General features: G+C 39.1%; 1 protein-coding gene across 2 annotated transcripts in view; it reads right to left on the reverse strand.

The window, feature by feature from the left end:
* Positions 1-25,920, reverse strand: part of LOC109934040 (disks large-associated protein 4-like) — a 195,392-nt gene that overhangs the window by 127,738 nt on the left and 41,734 nt on the right. The window contains exon 6 of one of the 2 annotated variants that reach the window (XM_048608422.1): positions 14,426-14,600. In XM_048608422.1, the coding sequence (XP_048464379.1) occupies positions 14,426-14,600 (175 nt within the window). Of the gene's footprint in view, positions 1-14,425; positions 14,647-25,920 lie in introns of both variants that reach the window. The other variant, XM_048608421.1, reaches the window with a different exon arrangement.

Consider the following 25,920-nt stretch of genomic DNA (forward strand, 5'->3'; position numbering starts at 1 on the left):
TGCAGTTTTAGGCATGAAGGAAACATTATCTTTGAAAGTATCACCATACATTAACTAGAAGCTGCAACTTTTAGCAACACGAAACTGCTCTGGAGGAGTATTCCAGGGATTCAGTATTGCCACAAAAAAAATTAATCACTTACATTTCCGTCACTCTGATAATGTTTTGTAAGTTTTTACTGGACTGGTGAGAGTAATCTTTTGAGGCTGATTTTCACTATTTTTACTGGGCAGGAAGGGTGAGTAATATTATCACCTGCCCTACTTGTAACACATAAATTGTAAAATTAATTAGGAGCCCCAACACAATTTTGACTTACCCATGGGCATAGATTAAGCTTCAATAAGCCTATAGCAGCCTAACCAGTCATTGTTTAAGGTTACTCAGACAAATGGTTTAAAATAAAAGATTTTTATGGGACCAAATGGAGTACAAATATTCCTCCTGGTCCCATACAAAACAAAAATCAGCTAACCACTTCTTGTAATTGTCTTTAATTCTTTGCTTCCACGTAGGCTGTATGACAAAGCTGTTGGACTTCCCGTATCCTTCTCAATTGAGCTGTCTCTGACACTAGTTCAGCTTTCCCTGCTGTGACAACCAATGAAATAGTTCAGATCTCTTTTGCAAGGATATTGGGCAGACAAAGTGATCACACCTGCCAATCTCCTCCCCAAGTTTCAATCAGTCTTACTGGGTCTGGGGATAAAAGTAGCATGTGCTTTGGTATGGTATCTCATTTCTGAAACAGGGTGCCAGAATTTCCTATCAAAATGACAGAGAGGTTAATACACTAATTTACTTATGCAAAAATGTTACAGTAACAGCTGGCTAGGATTAAATGCATTATTAAATGACAACATTCAAAAGTTGGGGCTTATTTTAAGCTGCCACCAGGGCTGGCGGTAGAGATGGTGGCACTAAAAATAGCCTGACTGAGCAGCATGCCAGTTTTCTGGCACCATTTCGCCTCAGGAGCTGTTTCTTGCAGAAGTACAATGGCTATCTGGAGGCGGCTGGCTGGGATTATACAGTTGACCTCCAAATCTCTAAAGAAAATGGCTCTCTGTTTAACTGCTTGAAGAAGGCCTCCTGGCTGCAGATGGAGGGACTGGTACTCCAAGGCAGGCCTGGATATCCTGCCTGCCTGAGCATTGTAGCAGCTACAGGCCACCCTGTAGAGCCATTGTTACCCTATCATCCCAATAATGGAGGACTGGGAACAAAATCCATTTTAAATTTTAAATGTATATTTCTTGAGAGAGAGAATGAAGACATCAACATTTCAAAACACCTTCTCCCTTTATTACAGCCTATTGCTCCTTTCAAGGGTGAAGGTTGCTCAGTGGCTCTTCAGATTTGAAACCCTCCCCACTGCCTTTTGTTGTATGATAAGTCTGCCCTCTGGCCATTAAGTGCCTATTTCCATGAAACTCACAATATGTGACTTTCACAATGTAGGTTTTTTAACCCACGTTTCAGGCTGACAGTGAGGTTCAGAAGCTTGGAGGGAAATCCTATTCTGTCAGAGTTGCATTATTCTGTTGTAGCTTTTAATAAAAACTGTAGCTCACGTACTGCCTCACCACTGAAATCTATTGAATGGCATGAATTTGGTAGATTTGCTTGGTAGATACAAACCAAATTGGTCAAAGGAAGTTAACTTTTATCAGTACAATTGCAAATACCACCATTTACTATCAATGCACAAGTTGGACATTTTAAGGATGTCAAGTATAAAACATAAAAAAGAAGACCCTTTTTCTTCCGTCTTTTTGTCTCTTGACCAAATTCTTTTTCCTATACTTTATTTCTATGTCTATACTGGGTTTGAAGCAATGCGATAACTGTATGTTTAAAAAGGAATGGTAAAATTGGGTACAGTCAATGTGGATTATATGAACAAAATATCATGTTTGAGAAACTTCTTTGAAGTTATTATTTGTAGCATTACTAAAGGGGAACCAGTGGGTGTGGTGTATGTGGATTTTCAGAAGGCTTTTGGTAAGGTTCCACACACGAGGTTAGTAAATAAAATTAGAGCACGTGATTCGGGGAAAAGGTACTAATATGGTTTGAAAACTGGTTAATAGACAGAAATCAGTAAGTAGGAATAAACAGATCATTGTTAGGGTGGCAGACTGTTATTAATGGGCTACTGCAAGAGTCAGTGATCGGTCCATACTTGTTCACAATCTATTTGAATGACTTGGGTGTAGTGACCAATTATAATATTTCTAAATTTGCTGATCACACCAAACTGTGTGGGAATACAGACTGTGAGGAAGATACAAGGAAGCTTTAAGATGACTTGGCCAGGCTATGTGAATGGGCTATAACCTGGTAGGTGGAATATAATGTGAATAGGTATGAAGTTATTCCCTTTAATAGAGAAAAAAACAAAAAGGCAGATATTTCTTAAATGTTGAAAGTATGGCAAATGTGGGTGTCCAAAGTGTTCTTGGTCAAGAGTCACTCAAGGTTAGCACGCAGGAACAGCAAGCAATTAAATGGTATGATGACCTTTATCACAGTAGGATTTGTGTACAGGAGTAAAGATGGTGCTGTGATGTGTAGAACCTTGATGAGACCTCCCTTTGGGTATTGTATACACTATCGGTCAGAGAATGGCAGGAAGCAACAGAGAGAAAAAAATCTTAAGAATGCACAAACTGTTAAAACTAGATACTACAAAGATGACAGAAATAGAGAACTAAAAGCCCTGCATTTGAATGCATGTAGCATTCATAACAAAGTAAACAAATTGATAGTACATACTGAAGTAAATAAATGTGATCTGTGCAATGAAAACGATTGGGTCCCGAACATTTAGGAGTATATATTATGCAAGAAGAATAGGAAGCTTGTTAAAAATGGAGAGGTAGCATCCTTGATTTAATAAAGCATTAGTGTGCTAGTTAAAAGTGACCTTGATTCAGGAGATCATTTATTGAATTAGTTTGAGTGGAGATTTGGAAAATTGGTCACAAGTTAGAGTGGTCTACTAGCCCCCTAACTGCAAACACAATGTGGGATAGTGTATACAAAAAGAAATATTAGATGCTAATGATAAAGCAACTGTAATTACTATTGGGACAAAAAAACAGACTAGCAATGATAGCCTGGATGAGGAGTTAATAGAATGTTTTTGAGATAGTTTCTTAGGGTAACATGTTCTGGAACCAACCAGAAAACAGGTTATATTGGAATTGGTATTGTGTAATGAGACAGTATTAGTTATGGACCTCTAGGCACATCGACCTGGCAGCGGCCACAGTATGGTTGAGTTTTACATCCAGTATGAAAGAGAGAATACTGTACCTAAGATTAATACTTTGAACTTATATAAGGACAACAATGTAGACAAGAAAGCTAAGCTAGCAGAAGTAAACTGGCATAGTAGGCTAAGAGATTGCTCAACAGAGAAGGAGTGGTTAAAATTTAAGTTGACATTTCAGAATATAGTCTTACTATGAAGAAAAATTCCAAGGGCAGGACCCCCACCATCTGTGATTAACTAAGTAGTTAAGGAAATCATCAAACTAAAGAAATAAGCATATAATTGTTCAAAGATGAGTGGCAAGTCAGATGAATGATCAGAATATCAAAAAATATGTGACAGCGAATGACCCAAAGTTTAATCAGACCATATTTGGAATATTGAGAGCAATTTTGGGCCCCATATCTTAAGGAAGGAGGGGTTCCAGAAGAGGTTTACAAGAATGATCCTGGGGATGAAGGACTTAGCATATAAGGAGTGGTTGAGGACTCTGAGTCTGTACTCTCTGGATTTTAGAAGAGTGAGAGGGGATCTGATTGAAACTTACAGAATACTGAGAGGACTGGATAGAGTGGACATGAAAAAGAAATTTCCACTAGTAGGGGACACATGGAGCTAAGGGCACAGCCTCAGTGTGAAGGAATGACCCTTTAGAACTGAGATGAGGAGGAATTTCTGAAGAAGGGTCACTGAACCTGAAACATTAACACTGTTTTCTCTCCACATATGCTGCTACACCTGCTGAGTTTTTCCAGTTATTTCTGTTTCTGTAGTTGTTGTTGAGGAAGAATTTCTTCAGAGGGTGGTTAATCTGTGGAACTCATTACCATAGGAGGCTGTGGAGGTCAAGTCATTGAGTGTACTTAAGACAGAGATAGGTAACTTCTTGATTATTAAGAGGATCAAGGTTACGGAGAGAAGGCAGGAGAATAGAATTAAGAAACATATCAGCCATGATGGAATGGCAGAGCAGGCTTGATGGGCTGAATAGCTTAATTCTGGTCCTATATCTTATAGTTTTATATCAGAATAAAGAAATTAGAGTATGAGATGATGTCAGTTAAAAGTGTAGAAACACATAACAAAAGAATCCACAGATATCTGAGAAGGAAAAGACGAACTACGTGAATGATGGTCCTTTAGGGAGTGAAAATGGGGAGTTAATGGTGGATAATGAGGAGATGGTAGACAAAATGAATAAATATTTTTATCTGTCTTCACTGCAGAGAATACCAAAAGGTTTTGCTGGAAACTGGGAGGTGAAAGGAAGAGAGGATCTTGGTGAAATTGCAATCACCAAAGAAGTGGTACTGGGCAAACTGATGGAACTGCAGTCTGACCAATCCTCAGATCTGGATGGATTTCTTCCTAGCATCTTAAAAGAGAGGGCTAATAAGGTTCTAGATTGAAAGGCGTCAGAAAAGATTTACAAGGAAGTTGCCAGGGTTGGTGGGTTTGAACTATAGGGAGAGGCTGAATAGGTTGAGGGGTGATCTTATAGAAGTTTACAAAATCATGAGGGGCATAGATAGGGTGAATAGCCAAGGTCTTTTCCCCAGGGTATGAGAGTCCAAACCTGGAGGGCGTAGGTTTAAGGTGAGAGGGGAAAGATTTAAAAGGGACCTACGGAATAACTTTTTCACGCAGAGGGTAGTGTGTGTATGGCATGAGCTGCGAGAGGAAGTGGTGGAGACTGGTACAATTACATTTAAAAAGCATCTGGATGGTTATATGAATAGGAAGGGTTTAGAGGGATATGGGCCAAATATGGCAAATAGGACTAGATTAATTTAGGGTATCTGGTCAGCCTGGACTAGTTGAACCAAAGGATCTGTTTCCATGCCAAAGAACTCTATGACTCTACGTGATGGATGAAATTTTTCAAAATCCCTAACAGTCATCGCATTGTAAAGTAGTAAATATTATCCTTCTATTCAATAAAGGAGGGATGTAGAAAACAGGGAATTTTAGGCCAGTTAACTTGATATCTGTTCTAAGGAAGGGTCACTCGACCCGAAATGTTAACTCTGATTTCTATCCACAGATACTGCCAGACCTGCTGAGCTTTTCCAGCAATTTTTGTTTTTGTGTCCGTTGTGGGAAAGTGTGAAATCAATCATCAAAGTGGTTACAGTTGTACAGTTAGAAAAACTGTAAGCAATTGGGAACAGTCAGCATGGCTTTATGAAAAGGAAGTAATGTTTAACCAATTTATTGGTGTTCTTTAAAGAAGCAATAGATACCGTGGATTAATGGAAACTTATTGAAAAATTGTACTGGATTCCAGAAAGCATTTGACAAGGCAACTCGAAAGATTATTGCACAAAGTAAGAGCTCATGCTGTAGATTAGAATGGACAGAAGATTGGTTGCTGGCAGGAAACAGAGAATACGCATAAATGAGTCTTTGTCTGATTGGCAGGATATGACAATTGGGATCCCACAGGAGCCTGTATTGGTTCCTTAACATTTTACGATTTGTGTCAATGACTTAGAGATGAAGGGAGTGAAGGCATAGAACCTGAATTTGCAGAGGATGCAAAGATAAATAGGAAAGTGTCTTGAGAAGAGGACATAAAATTGCAGATGAGTTATACGAACGAGCAAAAGTCTGGTAGATCGAGTATGATGTGTAAAAATATAAAGTAACAAGTATATTGAGAAATTCCTTGAGAAACACAGCAGGTCTTGCAGCAAAACAGAGAAAATAGAGTTACATTTAAAGTCCTTCTTTAGAAAATGTAAAATAGTTCACCTGGGCAAGAGGAATAAGAAGAAGGAGAGGATTATTTAAACAGAGAACAACCGTAGAGTACTGAGGTGTGAGGGATCTAAGGTATTCTGGCACATTCGTCACAAGATGTTCCTGTGTAGATACATCAAATAATTTTAAAAAATGCTAACGGGATGTTATCCTTTATTGAACTGTAATGGAATGGTGTTCTGCTTCAGATACACAGAGTATTGAAGAGACTGTATTTTGAATACTCTTCGTTCTTTGTAGGCTGCATACTTGTTAGAAATATAACAACCAGCAGGTGGCAATACCTCTTACAGCCAGGACAGTGGCTGCGCAACTCCATTATTCTTAATGTCTAGTTAGGGTATTAATTTTTCCAGCAGCTTTGCGCATTTTTCTATAATACAAACAAATTCCAAAGTTTAATGGTAATCTTTTGTTGTAGAGTTCAGGTTTTTTTTATAATGCACTGTAAAATAATAACTGGATGTTCCGAGCATTGGCAATGATTTATACATTCACTCACAGGATGTAGACATTGCTGGCTGGGCCAACATTTCTTTCCCATCCCTAGAAGGTGGTGGTGAGCTGCCTTCTTCAATTGCTACAGTGCATTTGGTATAGGTGTATTCACAATGCTGAAAAGAAGAAGTTCCAGGATTTTAACCCAATGACACCAGGGAAATGGTGATTTCCCAGTCATGATGGTGAGTGGCTTGGAGGGGAACTTGCAGGTGGTGGTATGTACGTATCAAATGTCTTTGCTGCCCTTGTCATTCAAATGGTAATGGTTGCATGTTTGGAAAGTGCTGTCTAAGGCATTTTTGCAGTGCAGCTTGTAGATGCTGTTGCTGAGGGTTTGTGGTGGAGGGAGTGAATATTTGCAGTTGTGGTGCCAATCAAGTGGGCTGCTTTCTACTTGATGGTGTTGAGCTTTCTGAGTGTTGTTGGAGCTGCACCCATCCAGGCAAGTACCACACTCCTAACTTGTGCCTTGTAGATGGTGGACAGGCTTTGGGGAATCAGGAGGTGAGTCACACACTGCAGTATTCCCAGCTTCAGACCTACTCTCATTACTACTATATTTATATTGTAGTCCTGTTCAGTTTTTGGTCAATGGTGACCCTAAGGATATTGATATTGGGGCATTCAGTGATGGTAATGCCATTGAATATTAAGGAACAATGTTTTGCTTCTCTTCTTGGAGTTGGTTATTGCCTGGCAATTGTGTGGCGTGAATGTCATTTGCCTCTTATCAGCCAAAAGCTGGATATTATCCAGGTCTTTCTGCATTTGGACATGGACTGCTTCAGGATCTGAGGATTTGTGAATGATGCTGATTGTTGTTCAATCATCAGTGAACATTCTGACCGTATGATGGAGAGAAGGTCATTGATGAAGCAGCTAAAGATGGTTTCTTGTTGGATTGTGACAGTATTCATAAATTCCCAACTTGACGCTGCTGGGCATTTCTACCACAGTCTTCTAAGCTTGAATTTGCAGTGCAGCATCCTTTTAGGGAGCTCTGTCATAGTGGAGTAAAATCAGTGAACACTGGACACAAGCTGCCATAAGGCAAATTTATATGTCCAGTCTCAACGTTAGTAACTGGATGAGTGAATGGATAAGTGAGTTAAAGTTGTTAATGGGCAGGGAGGGAGATGGATGAAGTGAACAGTTGGTTAAGTGGTTAGATCTGAAAGTGGGTGAGGTTTCTAAGTGGTTGGGGTGAGTATGTAGCCAAGTTGGTAAGTGGATAGGGGGGTGGTAGGTAGTCAGATGGTCAGGGGACGTTCAATCAGAGTGTGGACTCTCAGGAGCCTGACTGAGTGGGGCAGGGTTGTGTGTTGGTCAGTTATGTACGAATCTAGATATTAGACTGGATTCTATTCTATCATACTCAGCTAGATACCACAGAACTGTCCGTAGTCCCCAACTCCAGCTCAAGATTGGGGATATGAACAGAGGGTCCCAGAAAACAGTAGAATTGCTCAATGGAAATTGAAACTTCCCCGGTAATTCCCATGTGTGTCTGTATATCAGGATTTCCAAAGGATGACAATGTGCATCTTTGGATGTGTGCTCAGTAGTTGGTGATCTGGAAACTGGAGACTTGGTCCATTATTTCCAAGTGACTAATGAGAACCCAACCTGATTAAATGATATTTTAAGGAAATTGACAACAACTATAATGTGTATTTATGTAGCATATTTAATTTAACAAAATGTAGTAAGGTGATTTACAAGGCTATTATCAATAAAGATTTTGAACCACGTAAGGAGGATTCAGGATTGATGATCAAAGCTTTGGTCAAAAAGGATTTTTTTTTCATTATTTGTTCACAGGATATGGGCATGACTGGCTACGCAGTTCAGAGTCAACCACACGGCTGTGGTGTGGAGTCACATGCCAGCCAGACTAGGTGACGATGTCCTTCCCTAAAGGACATTAGTAAACCAGATGGGTTTTTACTACAATCGACAATGGTTACATGGTTGTCATTAAGCCAGCTCCGTATTCCAGATTTTATTGAATTCAAATTTCATCATCTGCCATGGTAGCATTCAAATCCACTTCCTGATAACATTGACCTGGGGTTCTCAAGGGCCACCAGTGACATCACCACTATGCCATTGCCTCCTTCTTTCAAGAACAACCCCTAAATGGGAAGAGTCAAGTGCAGTGTTGGGGAAGATAAGAGAGGGAATTTCAGATGACTACAAACAGAGATGTGCAGGATGCTAGAATTGGAAAATTTCAAGGATCACAAAATCTTGTGGGGCTGGAGGAGATTACAGAGATACAGTAGGATGAGGCCATGAAGGGATTTGGAAGTAAGGATGAGGACTGGAAAATGGGACCAATATCTTACTGGGAGCTAATGGAAGACAGCAAGCACAAGTGTGATAGTTAAACAAAATTTGGTACAAACCAGATTATACGCACAGTAGAAATTTCAGAAGCTCAAGTTTACTGAAGTTGGAAGGTGGGATTCTGACCAAAAGAGAATGTAAATAAATCTATAGGTAGCTAAGATAAGAGGGGCCCCACACTAGATTGTCTGAGGCAGGGAGACATTACAGAGGTGAAAATAGGCAGCTTTGTGTTGTTGTAGATATGTGGGTGGAAATTCATCTCAGGGTCAAACATGACATTAATGTCAGGAATGGTCTGACTCAACTTCAGAGAGTTGTCAGGGTGAGAGATCAAAGTGGTTGCCAGGGAACAAAGTTCATGGTGGGGACCAAAGACAACGACTTCAATCTTCCTAACATTTAGCTGGAGGAAATTTCTGCTAATCCAGTGTTGGATGCCAGACAAGCAGTGTGACAATGAGGGAGTTGGGAGGTATCTATATTGTTGGCAATGAACCAGAGACGAATGCGATCAGCCCACATATGAAACCTGCTTTGTACTCAGATGCTGCCATTGGGAGGAGGAAGTAGATGAGAAATGTGGAGGAGAAGGCCAAGCATAGATCCATGGGAGAATCCAGAAGTAATGATTCAGGAACAAGAGAGAAACTACTGCAGGTTATTCTCTTAAGTATCTTTGTAAACTGATGCTATGTGTAATTGGATGAGATTACCTAGGGACAGCACGTAATCAAGAAATAGAAGGAAGCCAAGGATAGATCATTATTAGAAAGCAAATAGGTATAATGCGCTTATTACCTTCCTGAGCTCTCTGTGTTTCAAATATTGACAACTTGTATTCACACAGCCATACAATTCCCAGTTGCCTACAGCCCAACTCCATTTCCTCACATGTTGGATAAAGTCAGATGCTTGTTATTATGTTATCACTGCAGTTGACTGAGAGGCATGGTTTTGGAGAGTTGGGCCAGCTGTATTCTGAAGCGAATTAATAATTATTCAAAGAAAATTTTAAAAATTGATTGAAGAATATGATGAATTAACAAACAATTGTGTCTACTTTAAAAACAGGCAACCATGAAGTTATAGTATTGTCAGACGTTTATAGTAAAGTAAATCCAAAGTGAACTGATACAATAGTGGAAGAGGGTGTAAAAGTTGAGAAGTTCATTCAGGACCAGGAATAGGAAAAACTTCACAAAAAGGCTGATCATTGTGCAGTTCAAACTTCCAGGTTTTGTAATGAAACAAAATCCTCAAACTGATTCATAATCTAGTTGGATTTTGGCTCACTTATGAAAAAATGCCAGAAATATGCTGAATTTGCACAATAATATTTACTAGCATTAAGGTTTTTCCAATTTTGGCAGTATGACTTAAAGCATGTTCTTGACCTACGAAATGTGCTTTTCCTGTGTTGACTCTTTTTAGAAGGGAATAAAGAATTATCTGACATGAAGGGTGAGATTTCATGTAACCATCAATAGACCATAGGGAAATATTGAATACAAGGTTGTGGAATGCTTGTCAATCTAACCAAAGGATATTTAACATTGCCCAATTCACTCTTGTACATGTGATGCAAAACTATTACCATAGACAATTAAGCATTAAATTGAGAGTTTTTAATTGTGAACAAATCAGAAAGTCAAGCAAACTTGAGTGAGAGTGAAATTTTCATCCTATTGATGTGCGTGCTATACTGGTGCCCAGTTGATAATTAAGGTTAGTCTACGCAAATGGTTTCATCAATATCAGGATTTTACAGTCTCTTTAAAAAAAATGAGGGAGGTGTTCCCATCCAGACTCCAGGATATCCTCTGCAGTTTCTCAGTGGTCATTCACAGACTTGCAAAGGAGCCATAAGGCATGATTGTCTGGGTTGTGAGACGTGACTAATTGTGATTGAGTTGAGCTGACATTGTCCTATTAGGGACAATTTCCTATTGGATTGCCAAGCAACACAGTCCTGGCTTTTTCTGTTGTTGGATCTGCAGTGTAGTCTGAAAGACATTTGTGCGCAGAAGAAGCACAAAATAAGGAAGTGTTATATCTGAAATTCCTTTTAAATTCAGGATGCTTCAAATACATTTGAAAATTAAGGCATGCAATTACATAGCACCTGTCACTATCTCTGGATGCCTAAAAGTGCTTTTCATCTAATGAAGTACTTCTGAAGTTTGGCACTGTTGTTTGGAGCAAACACTGAAGCCAATACTTGCACAGCAATCTCCCACAAGCAGCAATATGATAATGAGCAGATGATCTGTTTTTTTGTGATTCTGACTGAGGGACAAATTCTGGCCAGGACACAAGAGATAACTCTCCTGCTTTGCTTCAAAATATTGCCATAGATCTTTTACCTCAGTGGACCTCGATATAATGTCTCATCCAAAAGACCAAAGATTTAAACGACATTGCAACAAATGTCAAGTTTTCAAATTCAAAGTAACCACAATTGTGCCTTCTGTAACAGGAGGAATTGACACAAAGATTAATACTCCAGTGTGTGTCATAACTTCATGAATTGAATAAACATAGCTATTTATTGCTATCTGTTGGCACAAAACTAGCACTTCAGATTAATAGATGAAGTGCCAGTTTGGCTTTAGTCCCTATGGTTTTGATCCTCTGGTTGCCTTTAATATTCAGAGCTCTGAACTCAAAGTTGGTATATTTAAATTGCAAAAAAGATGACTTGAGTTATTAAAGTAAATATGTCCAGATACATATATGATGTAGTTTCCAGGAAATTAGTCATATCTTTGACAGCAAGGTTTAAAGTTCCATATGGGGATTTGTGTTATTGAAGGTGTAGTTTTTCAGAACATTATCTCTTAGGTAGGCTACTAGCAACCTAGATTCAGAATTAGGTTTACATGAAATGCTAGGGGAGCAGGATTCAAGTGAAACACTTGAGCAGACAGTGCATTGGAAGTGCAATCTAGAAGTTGCAATTGAGGGTGACCTATCTCAACATGTATTCAATATGTTAGGACTTAAAGCGACAAGACTAGAAAATGTAGTATTACTTGGGAAGAACTCTGAACTAAATATAAAATAAAAATGAAATCTATTTAAATTTAGCTAAGCAATTTAAATTTGAATGAATTTGGAAAATTAGTAAAAATGATTTCCTCTCCAAGTGCTCAGGTTATTATGAATTACTGTGTGTTGCTAGGTTGTCAAATTTGAAAGGGTCCAGAAAAAAATTTACAGGGATATTGCAAGGGTTGGAGGGTTTGAGCTATTGGGAAAGGCTGAATAGGGTGGGGCTATTTTCACTGGAGCATTGGAGGCTGAGGGGTGGCCTTAAAGAGGTTTATAAAATCATGAGGGGCATGGACAGCTTGAATATTCAAGGTTAGTGCAGTCCAAAACTGGAGGGCATAAGTTTAAGGTGAGAGGTGAAAGATTTAAAAGGGGCCTAAGGGGCAACTTTTTCACACAGAGTGGTGCGTGTATGGAACGAACGGCCAAAGAAGTTGGTGGAAGCTGGTAGAACTACAACATTGAAAAGGCATCTGGATGGGTCTACGAATAGGAAGGGTTTAGAGGGATATGGGCAAAATGCTGGCACATGGGATTAGATTAATTTTGGATATCTGGTTGGCATGGAAAAGTTGGACTGAAGGGTCTGTTTCCGTACTGTACATCTCTATGACTCTATGACATGGTGAATGAAGTGTGGAGTTATTTGGAAAACAAACGATTACAAAAGAATCTAATTTGAAATGAATTGTCTCACCTTTAAATGTTCCTAACATGCATTCATGCTGCCAAGGCATCTACCCTATTCTGTATGGTGGCTAGCATTTTCTGGCTGGGGATTCCTTACTATCCACCAGATTGGGGGCTCAGGAGGATGGTGCGTACCTGGAAAGCAGGCACTGAGTGTCCAATTCTCTAGGCTCAGTTTTACAGGAGGCCTCAATTTGTAACATTGATTTTTCTTGGAACCAAAGGATCTTAGTTATGAAAGCCAATTTCCAATTATGTGAGAATATCATTGGCAACCAATGGAATGTGGGTGTGAAGTAAATTACAAAAAAAATTCTCACAAGGGGGATACATCTTTAAAGCTTCACTTTGTTTGTACAATTCTTGAGTTGTATGTTTTAATAGCCTTTTAAGTGTCAATAAAAATGATTTAATTTGCCCTGAAATATCGTTAAAGGAGCTCTGGTGGTACAACCTTTATATCAATTTATAATTCTCCACTCGATCATAAACACAGTGAAGCATTAATTTCTTACAATGTTGTGACATTTTAGATAGAACTTGATTGTGTTTTTTAGCCAGCATATTTGTAGAATTGTTTCACCATTCAATCATTGTGCTATGTTGTGAGATTTAACTATGTTGATTTGTTGGCAGGTTCAGAAAAATACAATGAGTAAAAGTGACAGGATCGATAATGGGAAACTAGTCAGGTGAGTAAGCTAGATGGCTAATGTATGGTCCAGAATAACATCAACAGCATGGGTATGATTCCTGTCCCAGCTGAGATAGACTACAAACCTGCCTCCTCATCCTGCATTTGAAAATGGAATCCTATGGTAAAGCACCACTGAAAGTAGCTCAAGACAAAGCAGATAATGAGGCAAGGGACTGCCTCTATGCAGAGCATACGAGGTGGATGACTGCTGATAATGGATGTTTTCACATCCTGATATTTAAAATAAAAGTATTAGCAGCTTCACAAAACCCATTTCAATGTCCCCGTTTCTCTGTGCTTTGAGTTGGTATGAAAGGGAATTGTTAAGTAAATAATTCAATCATTGCATTTTAATATTTGGAGCTAATACAATGGACCATGTTAATAATTAGAATGTTCATGCTCATGTGTGCGTGTGTGTTTGTGTGCGTGTGTGTGTGTGCGCGCGCGCACACATATGCATGTGTGTAACTGATTTTTATTTCCAGTTGTTATCAAAAATATTGGAAACTCTATGGCAGCAACTTACACTGTCATGTCATGCCACGCATGCGAGTCATATGCTGGGCTTGGATCTGGGCTGCTCAATGCATTTAAAAAAAAAATCAATGTTACAGCTGTCACAATGGAAATAGTACACAGTATTCATTGTCTGCTGAAACATTTTAAATGGCCAGCAAGGTGAGACATGCCCTGGAAGGTGTAACTTTAATTCTCTATTTCTGAGCTGGTTTGCAATTGAAATTTACTGATGGAAAGGACAGATCTTGATTTATTTGAACTGACAAATAATAAATTTGTTTGTGAATTCCATTACAAAAAAAATCATAGAATGAATAAAATCTTGCTTCCGCTGAATGTGTTTTGTTAAAACAAGATCAATTTCTCATTGTTATTAACAGACAATTTCCTGAGCCAACCATTAGTAGTTCACAAATCCCAAATTACAAAGAATATTTAATAATTTAGTGATTCCCAAAAGGAATATGAAAGCCACAATACTGAAACACTATCTAGTATAAAATAAAAACAATGCATCTTCTGCATCAAAACAACAGGATGCACAGAAGAAATGAATAGAGACACTTACTTCCGCTGACTGATCTGCTCACTGAGTGATTGTTGTGTGGCTTTGAGATAACTTTGACGTCTTGCTGCAGTCTTTGGGGATGGCTTGGGGCTCATTTCAGAATCCTCGCTGTCGTCATCTCCCATTGCCTTTATATAGCTTCCACTACGCATTCGCCGGCAGGGAATTTCTCCCACTTTTCCACGTGAAAGAGTGCTGCTCCAGTCTTCGTGAAAAGGGACCTGCTCAAGATAGAGTACTCTTCATTAGACCAGAAGCTTTTCCACTTCATTTATTTCAATTGTAATGAAAAAGTAACAGCATAATGTTGTCCTAAGGAAATTATTTTCACATTGTAATAGCATGTACAGATGATTTTTAACTTTCTTTTATGACAGCATTCAAACTGTTTTTTCTATTACTGGACCTATCATAACATACCTGAGAACGTTCACGATGACAGCGATTATTTGCACTCTGCTATTACATGAATTCACAACATCATCACTGCAGAAGACTATCAATAGTCTTGATAATGAGCTACTTCTACACAAGCAACATAAAGGAAAAATCCTGTTGTTTTAATATAATTTCAAGGTTCCAATTAAATTTGTCAAATGCAAGAACTTTGTGATAATGATTATGAGCCCAGTGACTACTTTATAATTACTAACCTTTTATTTTGTAAGTCTATTTTTTGCCTATATGCTGCACTGTAAATATCAGTCTCCTGTCATGAGAATGTTTGAAGCTTTATTAAATGCTTGTATCCAGGATAAAAGACAAGTTTTAACCATCAGATCTGTAAATAAATCATCAAAATCTTTTTCTTTTATTTCCTTAGTATTCAGGGCTTTAAGGAACCAACAATATTCATGAATGCTATTCCCAGTAGACTATGCTTTGCACAAAAAAGGTTTCAGCCTATTTACAGGACTCTCTGTAACTCAGTGCTCAGCTTGTAGTTTAAGAACATAATTAATTACGATCAATTTTCAAACCAAATTTTGAATTTATCCATTAAGAAATCTCAGAAAAATATTTTTTAAAGGAAATTATGACCAACTATTGAATTTGCACATTTTGTCAGCTAGAAAATTGCAATTTCTTTGAACATGACTCACAGAAGAAAGGAAATTTGGCCTGTTATGACATGGCACCTCTTTGAAAGAGCTATTTAATTTACCCCATACCTCTGCTATTACTCTATGGCCATGTAATTTTTTTTCCTTTTATCTCTCTACAGGATTAAATCAAAAGGTCTGCTTCAAAAGCACTTTCATAACTGCACTCAAAGTTTCTTCAAATGACAGATTGCTAAGCAAATCACTTCCATCCATATCAGTTTTGCGACTCATTCTTGGTACAATGAGGATGCTACTCACAGCATTTCGGCATTCCTGTACCATTGCTTGTCATATTAATCTATGATCATACTTTCTGAACATAGTCAGCTAGCATACACAATCACATGAACAGAAACAACAGTGTGGCCGTTGTAGTCTGAAAACCTGTATCAATTGGATTTATCTTAATTTGCAGACCACCCTAGTACAAACTTCATTCCACTCATCTGGGTCATCCATATCTTTGTTCCAGGCTATTGACTTTGAAAGTTAACAGCTAAAGTGATTGTCACATCTAGAAACCATGCTTTATTTCCCCTAATGCACCATGCTCCATCAACAAACTCTAGCAATCAGGACTCATGCCTATCATTCATAAGCTCCACCTTACCATCACACACTTACTAAGGCTGCAAGTCACATACTCAGATGTCACAGCTTCCACATTTTTCAGCTATTCAGAGATCACAGGGCACACTGCTCAATAACTTTGCAACAAACTCATTGGCATTCTTTACTTCCTCTTGCAGCACAAGGACATACATAACAGGTGGGAGAATGAGTGCACTGGCAAGGCATAGGCACAGATACATCTCCTTAAGCTCCCTGGAATGAACAATGCTATGAAACATTTCAGCAGCTGTGTGTAAGATCACTGCAATCAGCAGCTGGTTCTTCAGGCTAGAGGTATGATTCTTGATTTGGGTTATCTAATGAATAAATATACAAAATATCCCAGGTCAAAATCCCAGAGGAGCCTTGGTCCCTTATATCCAAAAGATATTCAGTAAGGTGTCATGTAAAGGTTATTGCACACGAAAGGAGCTAATGGCATTGGGGGCTAATGGATTGAGGATCAGTTGACACACAGAAGACAGAGAATTGGGATTACTGAGTCTCTTTTATGTTGGAATCCACCTCCAAATTGAAATCATTCTTTTCAGTGTGGAAATGGTGGTTAACTCCATGAAAACATTTGTGTTCCCGGGTGTGATCCTGCATTGGTGATCAATGTCTTGGCTTCCTGTGTAACAAAGGCACAAACCACACAAAGTCTGAGAAATGCACTGGAGACTGAGACAGAGACCATGAGATCTATGCTTGGTGCCAAGTGAGCTCAGACTGTTGTTATCATGGCTGAGAATACCAGTGTTTGATTTCTAGATTGGGTTTTTCTTTTATGCTCAGGGGAAACACCCGTAGTTTAGAGAGAGGAGAGATTTTTTAGATTTGCTTTCAGTTTTGGACAGTTCTGCAGAAGCTGTCCTGTGTAAAGTTGTCCTGACAAATGGAGAAGATACTTAGATTTACTGGCACTAGGTAACATTAGAGGAAGGAATTAGTAACAGTTCCAGACCAAATGGGTTTGCAAAAACCCGAGTACATTTAAACCCAGGTACGTGATAGCTCCAAGAAGAGAGCTCTCAGATTTTCCAGCCTGGGATTTGAAGTCAAATTACATACATTGAGGTGTTAGACGAATGGATTTTCTAGTGCATTTACGAGATAAGAGGTGTTTTTGGCTACCATACAGGGATGTTTTTGAGATATGTAAAGAAATGTTTTGGGATTAATAGGATTATATTTCACTGTGAGATTCAGAATCTTTCAGTTTGTGTGATAAGCAAATAGTCTGGTTTATTCTATTTTATCTTCATTAATCTTGTTTAATCAACTTGTGTTTTAAAAACAAATCTGCAACATTGCCTGTTTAAGTTTCAGTGAGAGACCATTACAATCAAAACAACATGATCTATCAACCATATTTCAGTCTGGGAACTGATGTCAGCTGGGACCATAACAAGGTCTACAAGGAGGGCACTGTGATCTTCCTGAGCACTGGAAATACCAACTTCACCATGTTCTACTGATCTGCTGGGAAGAGTTAGCACAGTTGGCACAACACCTTATGGTATATTTTAGCAGTCTTTAAACATTGCTTCTGCCTGAGTTAGAAATGCTTTCTGAATACCTTAAGTGGGTTAGCATTTTGTTGAGAGCCCTGCTCTTTCTCTGTAAAGCTTCCCTAATCTGCTACATAAGAAAAGCTGTTATGCTGCAGCCCAAGGGGACTGCAACTTTGCAAATATTCTGCTCAGGATCCTTCAAACCCCATTGAACTTCTTAGAAAAACCCTCAGCACCACATTCCTTTGACTCCAAAAATCAATAATTCTTCCAATAATCCAAAATTTTCACTGACTTTGCAGCAGTAGAGGAAAGTTAATAATACTTCATCTGAAAGTCTTGTGCTTATGACTTTAAATGACACTAGCCACAGGTCTCTTATACAACTGAACACACGTTTGGCACCAAGTGTTTAAAAAAGACTGTTAACAGGCAGACTGGGCCCCAAAGTCTGTATTAGATACTGAACCACATCACAATCTGCCCACTGTTTGTGCTTAAGTCTGCACTTGAGCCCTACCAAGCATGATGTGCCATGGGACTACAATGGAAGTCGATCAGCTGTTATTTATATCAGCGTTAACTTCCAACAACACTGACATCAGTGGTACTAAAGAGCTCAATTTTGTATCTTTTATTTTTGAAAATTGCTGAGTGCAAAATTAGGCCCTGAAATTGAGAGACTCCGTTCCTGGAATGGACTCACATTTTTCTGATTTTAATGGCAAGAAATTTGGAAGCACCACAACTTAATAATCTTCATCACCAATTCTCAGATCTCTGAGCAAATTGGATTCCATGCTGGATGCAGAATCTTTCATTGTCAAGACTGTTGCTTCATCATACTGAAGTTTGTTGTTACAATGTTGATTGTCATTCTGAAATTGCTATGCTTAATAAAATTTTACAAAGATATATGCACGAGTACAAATACCATGTTCAGATGAAACACTTTCGTAAGATCATGAACATGATCCTTCAGTTATTTAGCTCTGCTTAGTTGCGCTAACATGCCAGATTTGTGTATCATACTGGGCAGCTGTTAATTGCTGCCGTATAGATTCATAAATGCTCAAGGAAGGGGCAGGGAAAGAAGCAGCTATGTAGTCTTGATTAATTTTTACCACAGCTCATCTTTAAACAGTTGACTCAGGTATTTTCTACAAGCAGAATATTTGCATCCCTACAAAAGCTGAGTTGTTACACAGTCAAATTACATGTAATCAAACAGACCCGGGAGATGAGTGAAATGTGTACTAGCAGCTGGGAGCAGTAATGGCAAGATTCAGGTTCAAGGTCAAAGCTGCAAGGGTAACAGCTGGTACAATAACAAGATTAGAATATGACATATGAGGAGTGAGCTAACTGTGGTAGGTGGAAAGGCAAATTGGCAAAAAAAAAACTATTGATCATCAGTGGGATATTTTTAAAGAGGAGATTGCAAAGTTGCCAAATAAATACATACAACTTAAAAACAACCTGTTTCAAGTTTCAGACTGCTTTAGGTAAACAGAAAAACCCAAAACAAAACTAAAACTGAAGAAGTAGGCATGTTTGGTCTATCTTATCAACATCTATCATGCTCACATAGGTATGACAAAAAGACAAAAGGAAGATTCAGAGAAAATCACAACAGCCAACAGATGGGCCTCTGGATCACTCGTCAATTAGTAAATAATAAGGAAAATGAGATCCTACGGCCCCCATAACACCTTATTTGTGATGCACAGACAGGAAGAGTATTTGCATTCTGTCCAACTACATTGTATGGACAAGCCAGTGTTGTGTAAAGACTGTAAGACCCTGGATAAAACTTAGAGTGTTATTGCTGAGCTGTTTCCTACATGGTATGAATAGTGCAGCATGGGCAGAGTTAGTCTGATAGAAAGTAAATAGATCGAACATAGAAGATCATTAGAATGCAGATAACAATCTTTTAACAATATTACAATATGTTCTGAAGCTGGTATCTTTCAGAATACCACATATAGTTATATATGGTATTAATAGACAATGAACGGCTTTCCACGGCAACCAAGTAGGAGTTTTTGACTTTGCATTCTTCTCAACCAGTCTGTCTTGAACTTAAACTCTGAGATGTGGGTCTAAAGCCAAGCCATAAAAGAGCTAGCAGCTGCTAACTAAAGCATGATTTAGTGGAAAAACAGATGTTTTTAAATCTGTGTGCAATATGTTACAATAGCAAGCATAAAAACATCAGTAATAGGAGCACAATTAGACAAAATGCCTTTTAAGCCAGCTTTGCCATTTACTATGTTTATGGCTGATCATCAGCTTCAACTTTTTTTAAGTTTCCCTCACAGTCCCCATATTCCTCAATTCCCTGAGACACCCATAAAAATGTTTGTTGGAGTCTTAAACAAATTCACCAATGGAACATCCACAACTCTGTGGGGTAAAGAATTAACAAAGATTCACAACCCTTTGAATGATAAAATCTCTTATAATGTCCTTACTGGCACTCCAAATGTGAAACTGCTCCCCCATCTTCTAAAATTTCCTTGCCAGAGAAACAATCTCTTAGATAGTTCCTTCAGAATCTTGCATGTTTCAATGAGATCACTTCCCATTAAAACACCATTCTTACAGAATAGATCCAATTTACTCAGCCTGATATCAAAGGATACTTTCTCATTCCAGGAACCAATTTGGAGAACTCTTTTTGTATTGCCTCCAATGTTACTTGGTTCCTATGGAACTCAGTTTATTGCTTGTTTACACCGTGTACAACTGCATATAGTAATCTGAGAGATACCAGCTTCAGAACATATTGTTACATACTACTTCTGAACTTTGTTGAGAAAAACTTATGGATATAAGGTTAAAAGGTATCAAAGGCAGCAAGTGGATGAAATATTTTTAATATGGGTTGTAAGTCTACTAGGCAATACCAATTAGCCCAGAAACAACATCTTAAACACCTTAAGTATAAGTTAATTTGAAGGAAGAGGGAATAAAATGCTGTGGGAGGAGAACACGTATTTTTCTTTGTTCTTTCAATGGGATGTGGGGATCACTGCTAAGGCTGGCATTTGTTGCCTATCCTTAGTTGTCCTTGAATGGATTGGTCCCCTAGAGTCATCTCAGAAGACAAATAAGAATTACATGTAAAGGACGTTGGTGAACGAGCTGAAGTTTTACAATAACAGTTTCATGGTCCCGACTAGACATTATCATCTTCAGTGACATTACCATCATGTCACCATCTACCCTCACTTTAGAACAACAGAAAAAAGCTGGAAGTGCTCATTAGTTTCAGGTAAACTTAAGCCAATTGATGCTTCGAGTCTAAGACTCTTCATGTGACACTCAGGATTAGGGTTACTCATGTTGAAAATAAATGGAAGCATGAAGTGATTGGGTCGAAGAGTCTGTTTTGTAATTTCCATGTAATTCTACAATTGTAGCATATTTTCCACACCAGGAGGGTAAAGGTGTCTTGAGCATAAATATTGCATAAAACATTGAATATGTATTAGATGAATTGTAAATGTTCATGGCATTCCTATCAGATTTCAGTCACAGCGAAAACCTTTGTGTGTATAGCAGTTCAACACTTATTTGGGATGAAGAATTTGAAAGATCATTTTTAGTTATTTAGTTGGTTTATAATGTGCACTTATGGTTTTAACTGTTAGTTTAAACAACAAAACTCACTGAAAATGGTGACTGTTCGGAAATGTGCAGGTAAACATTAGCCCTGATATTTGTCCCTGGGTCAGGGCACAGAGTTCGAAGAAATCTCACTTCCGTGATCTCAACCTATAAACAGCTAACGGTACTTTGGATTTTTGGTCCAGAGGTGTGGCTGGATTGTGGCTCAGGCCTCGAAGAGGCTGCCTGGCTCCTGAGACTGATGGAAAGTCTGCCTGGGAATTTTGGCACTGCATACAAAATTTAAAAATAAAGATCTAAACAGAAAACATCGATCCTGCTGTCACCTCTCTATCTCCATGTCTTATTAATGCCTAACTATGCTCCCGCAGCTATCCCTATTGGACGATATATCCGTTGTACCATGCTATGCCTATTTACTCACCTCCCATGACCCAAGTCCCTCTATCAGCCTATACCCATGTACAATTGCCATGATCTCTCATATCCTGTATGCCAACCTATGCACATCTGTTCAATTTATGTCCTTGTACCCATGGCCATGGTCCTCTTGTACCACCCTATACACAATTCACTTGGTACCACATAGTCTATACGCTCGCCTATGCCCCAATCATCCCATGGCCCTTTAGAGCCAGTATTCCAATTCAGTGGCAGGTCACCTCCCACCCACCCACCATCCTTTACCCTTCCCACCTCATACCAGCTTGGCTATTTTACAGCATGGGCATTAATCCTGAACCATCATGACAGAAAATAAAGTTAATAGTTTCTTGGTTATGTCCATTATTGGGAAAATGCTCTCACTGAAATAAATCAATTATCTAATGCAGTGAAATTGCAAGGACAAATCCTTATAAAAACAAACATTTCACCGAAGTGTTCAATGACTTAGGTAAACAGAGATTTAACTTGTGATTAATACCTTATGTCAAGTAACAAGCCCACTGGGAAAGGTCACAATTCTAGATTTAGACTCAGGAAATGAAGTTGGGCAGATAGGTGAAATAGCAATGGGTGACCATTCTGGGGACAGTGATCAAAGCACAGTTAGGTTTGGCATTATTATGGAAATGGACATAGACAGAACAAGAATAGAAGTTTAAAATTATGGAAAGCCAAACTTTACAAAGCTGAGGGATCATATGGCAAAAATGGACTGGATATAACCAGTTGAAGGCAAGCCAGAAATGAATCAGCAGGAGGCATTCAAAAGTGGGATTTTAAGGGCATATGGTAGATATATTTCCCATATTGAAAAGGGGTGCTATTGCTAAATCTAGATTCACTGATTATCAAGAAGCAAATTCAGGGTGAGATAAACCAGCCAAATTGAGTTTAAGATAATATCAGAACGCATAATAGTTTCAAAAGGTTAGAGGAGTACAAGAAGTACATGATTAAAGTGGGACAAAGGAAATTAGGAAAGAGAGGATATGAAAAAGCATTGGCCTGTACATTCAAAATCCAAAGACAGTAACAGTACATCCATGAACAAGCGGATGACTAAGGAAGGGGTAGGGACAATCAAAGGTTTACATGTTAACTTGTGCGTGGATGTGGAAGATATGGGCAGGGTTCTTACTTTGTCTTCACAATGGAGTAGGATGGTGCAGAAATTCTAAGTGAAAGGGGGGAGCGAGAAATATATAAAATAAGCATATTGAGAAGGGCAGTCCAGGAACGGCCCACCTCCTTGAAGATGGATAAATCACCAGTTCTGGATGACTTGTATTCTACCCTGTTAAAGGAACCCAGGGAGAAATAATAGATGGTCTAAGGATCATTTTCCAATCCTCATTTGATACAGATTATTGAAGGTCTGTGAATATTGTTCAGAAAGGGTGCAGGAATTGGCCAGTTAATTATAGATTGAAGGGTATGACCTTGTTGGTAGGCAAATTAGTAGAACCAACATAGAAAGACAGGATTAACTGTTACTTTGCAAGGCATGGATTAATCAGGGATAGTAAGCATGGTTTTGTTAAGGGATGTTTATCTCTTACAAATTTCATTGAATTTTTCATCGCAGTAACAAGGAATGTTATCTACTTGGATTCTTGTGAGGTATCTGAAAAGGTTGCACATGGCATGCTAGTCAGCAAAATTAAAGCCATGAGATGCAGTGGAATATGTTCAGTTGGATTTAAAATTTGCTGAGTGACAGGAAACAAAGAGTAATGATTCATGGATGTTTTTGCAAATGGCAAGTGGTATGCAGCAATGTCCCACAGGCTCAGTATTGGGTCCTTCGCTATTTGTCGTATTTATTGATGATTTAGATTTAAATGTAAGAGTTGTAAGTGGGGAATTGGTCGTCAGTTGATAGTGAAGAATGACGGTTGTTGATTCCAGAATGATACAAATGGTTTGGCTGAGTGTGTGGAAAAGTGGCTAATTGTAGTCAACCCAGAGAAGTGTGAGGCTATGAATTTGGGAAAAACAAACAAACCAAAAGGTGAAGGCAAATAGTCCTACAGGACAAGAGGGCTGCTCTCTCATTAAAAAGAGACGATGGGTGGTAGTTTAACCTGAGGGGCACCAAGCCTCAGGTGAGGGAAAATGTTGAGAAGGAGAATCCTTCATTATAACCTCGGCAACGCATGGGAATGTTCAGCGAACGGGAGAATAGTGAGAGCGAAAGAAGAAGTGACAGTTCTTGGAGTGCATGTCTGCAGATCCCTGAAGGTGGCAGGACAGGTAGTTAATGGGATACTGTCTTTCATTAGGTGAGGTAATGAATACAGAAACAGGGATGTAATGCTGGAATGATGTAAGACAGTGGTTAGAGCAGAACTGGAGTTCTGTATACAGTTCTGGTTACTAGATTACAGGAAGGACAATCCCTAATTTCCTTAGAGATAGTACTGGTGATCTGTCTTCTTAATCCAACGCAGTTCGTGTGGTGTAGGTGCACTAACAGTACTGTTAGAGAGGGGGTTCCAGGATGATTATCCAATGGCAGCGAAGAAATAGCAATATATTTTCAAGTCTGGATGGTGATTGGCTTGTATCTGCTGACCTTGTCATTCTAGGCAGTAGAGATTGTGGATTTGGTGGCACGGTGGCTCAGTGGTTAGCACTGCAGCCTCACAGTGCCAGGGACTCAGGTTTGCTTCCAATCTTAAGTGACTGTCTGTGTGGAGTTCGCATGTTATCCCCGTGTCTACATGTGTTTTCGCCAGATGCTCCATTTCCTCCCACAGTCCAAAGATGGACTGGCCATGCTAAATGGCGCATAGCATTGAGGGATGTGTAGGTTAGCCATAGGAAATGCAGGGTTACAGGGATAGGATAGGGGGTTGGCTGCAGGTGGGATGCTCTTCGGAGGGTCGGTGTGGACTTGTTGGGCCGAATGGCCTATTTCCACACTGTAGGGATTCTATGGAGGTCTACGGAGGAGGCTCGAAGTATCCTCGGTGAGTTGTTGGAGTGTGTTCTGTGGATGGTACACAGTGCTGTCACTGTGTATTGTGGGTAGAAGGAGCGATTGTTGAAGGTTGATTGTTGAATAGAGGTCAATCAAATGGCCTGTTTTGGCCTAGATGGTAATGAGCTTCCTCACTGTTGTTGGAGCTTGGAACTCATACAGACAAGTGGGGATTTTATTCTACGACACTCCTAACTTGCACTTTGCAGTTGGTAGAAACATTTTGAGGAGAAAGGAGGAGAGTTATCAGTACAGAAGTCCTAGTCTCTGACCTAGTTAAGCAGGCATGATAATTATAAGGCTGGTCCAGTTCAGTTTCTGGGTAATGGTAACCCTGCGTTTTGAGACTTCTAGACCCTTATTGACAAATTGACAGGTCTTGACAATTCCAAGAGGTTTATGCGCCATTCACTTACAATTCTCTTCAGCTAACTATCTCAAAGGGCACCTGACTTCTCCTGAAAGTATCCCTGACTTGCACTCCAAAAGGATCCAATCACTCCCACCCTCCCTCATAAAGGATTCTTGACCCGCACTCCCAAGTTGTCCCAGGACTAATACTAAGAATGTACCTCAGCTCTCCAAAGGATTACCCTGGCTACCCAAAAGAAGTATGTTTAAAACAGACTTGCTCTCACTTGGACTGACACACCACGCTCTGCATTCCACATCACATAGATGTCAAATTCCTGTTTCAGCGAAGGCAGCTAGTCACTTAAATGGCCCATACATGCGTGAACCAAGGGTCAACCCCAAATCCACCCCTTAAAAATGAGCCAGGCTGGCTTCAGGGGTGGGAATGCAATCCTGTACAAAGTTCAGCATTTTCACCACAGCAGAGACTTTCTGTGTGCAAGTGAAAATCAGGGCCCAAGGCTCATTAAACCAAAACAATATGAAATTAACATCCACAAATAGTGTGCTTATCCTTTTATCATGATATTAATATTTTCATAACTAGTCCTATGCTGTTGGCTGATGACAATTGCTATGGTATCATGTTTAGTTAGACCAGTTCTCAAGGGTTTGCTAATTAATTGAGGTATAGGAGTTGCTTTTTATCAACCAAAAACTATGGAGGTGTTAATGTCTCTTGTTTTCATTTAAATACAGTACTTTCTTCACGTTGCTCACACATTATTCATTACTACAAAGGAGATTAATGATTAATCAGTAACAATGTACTGTGTTTGCCTA

Source organism: Rhincodon typus, chromosome 19, assembly GCF_021869965.1.
Source record: "Rhincodon typus isolate 14 chromosome 19, sRhiTyp1.1, whole genome shotgun sequence".
NCBI lineage: Eukaryota > Metazoa > Chordata > Chondrichthyes > Orectolobiformes > Rhincodontidae > Rhincodon > Rhincodon typus.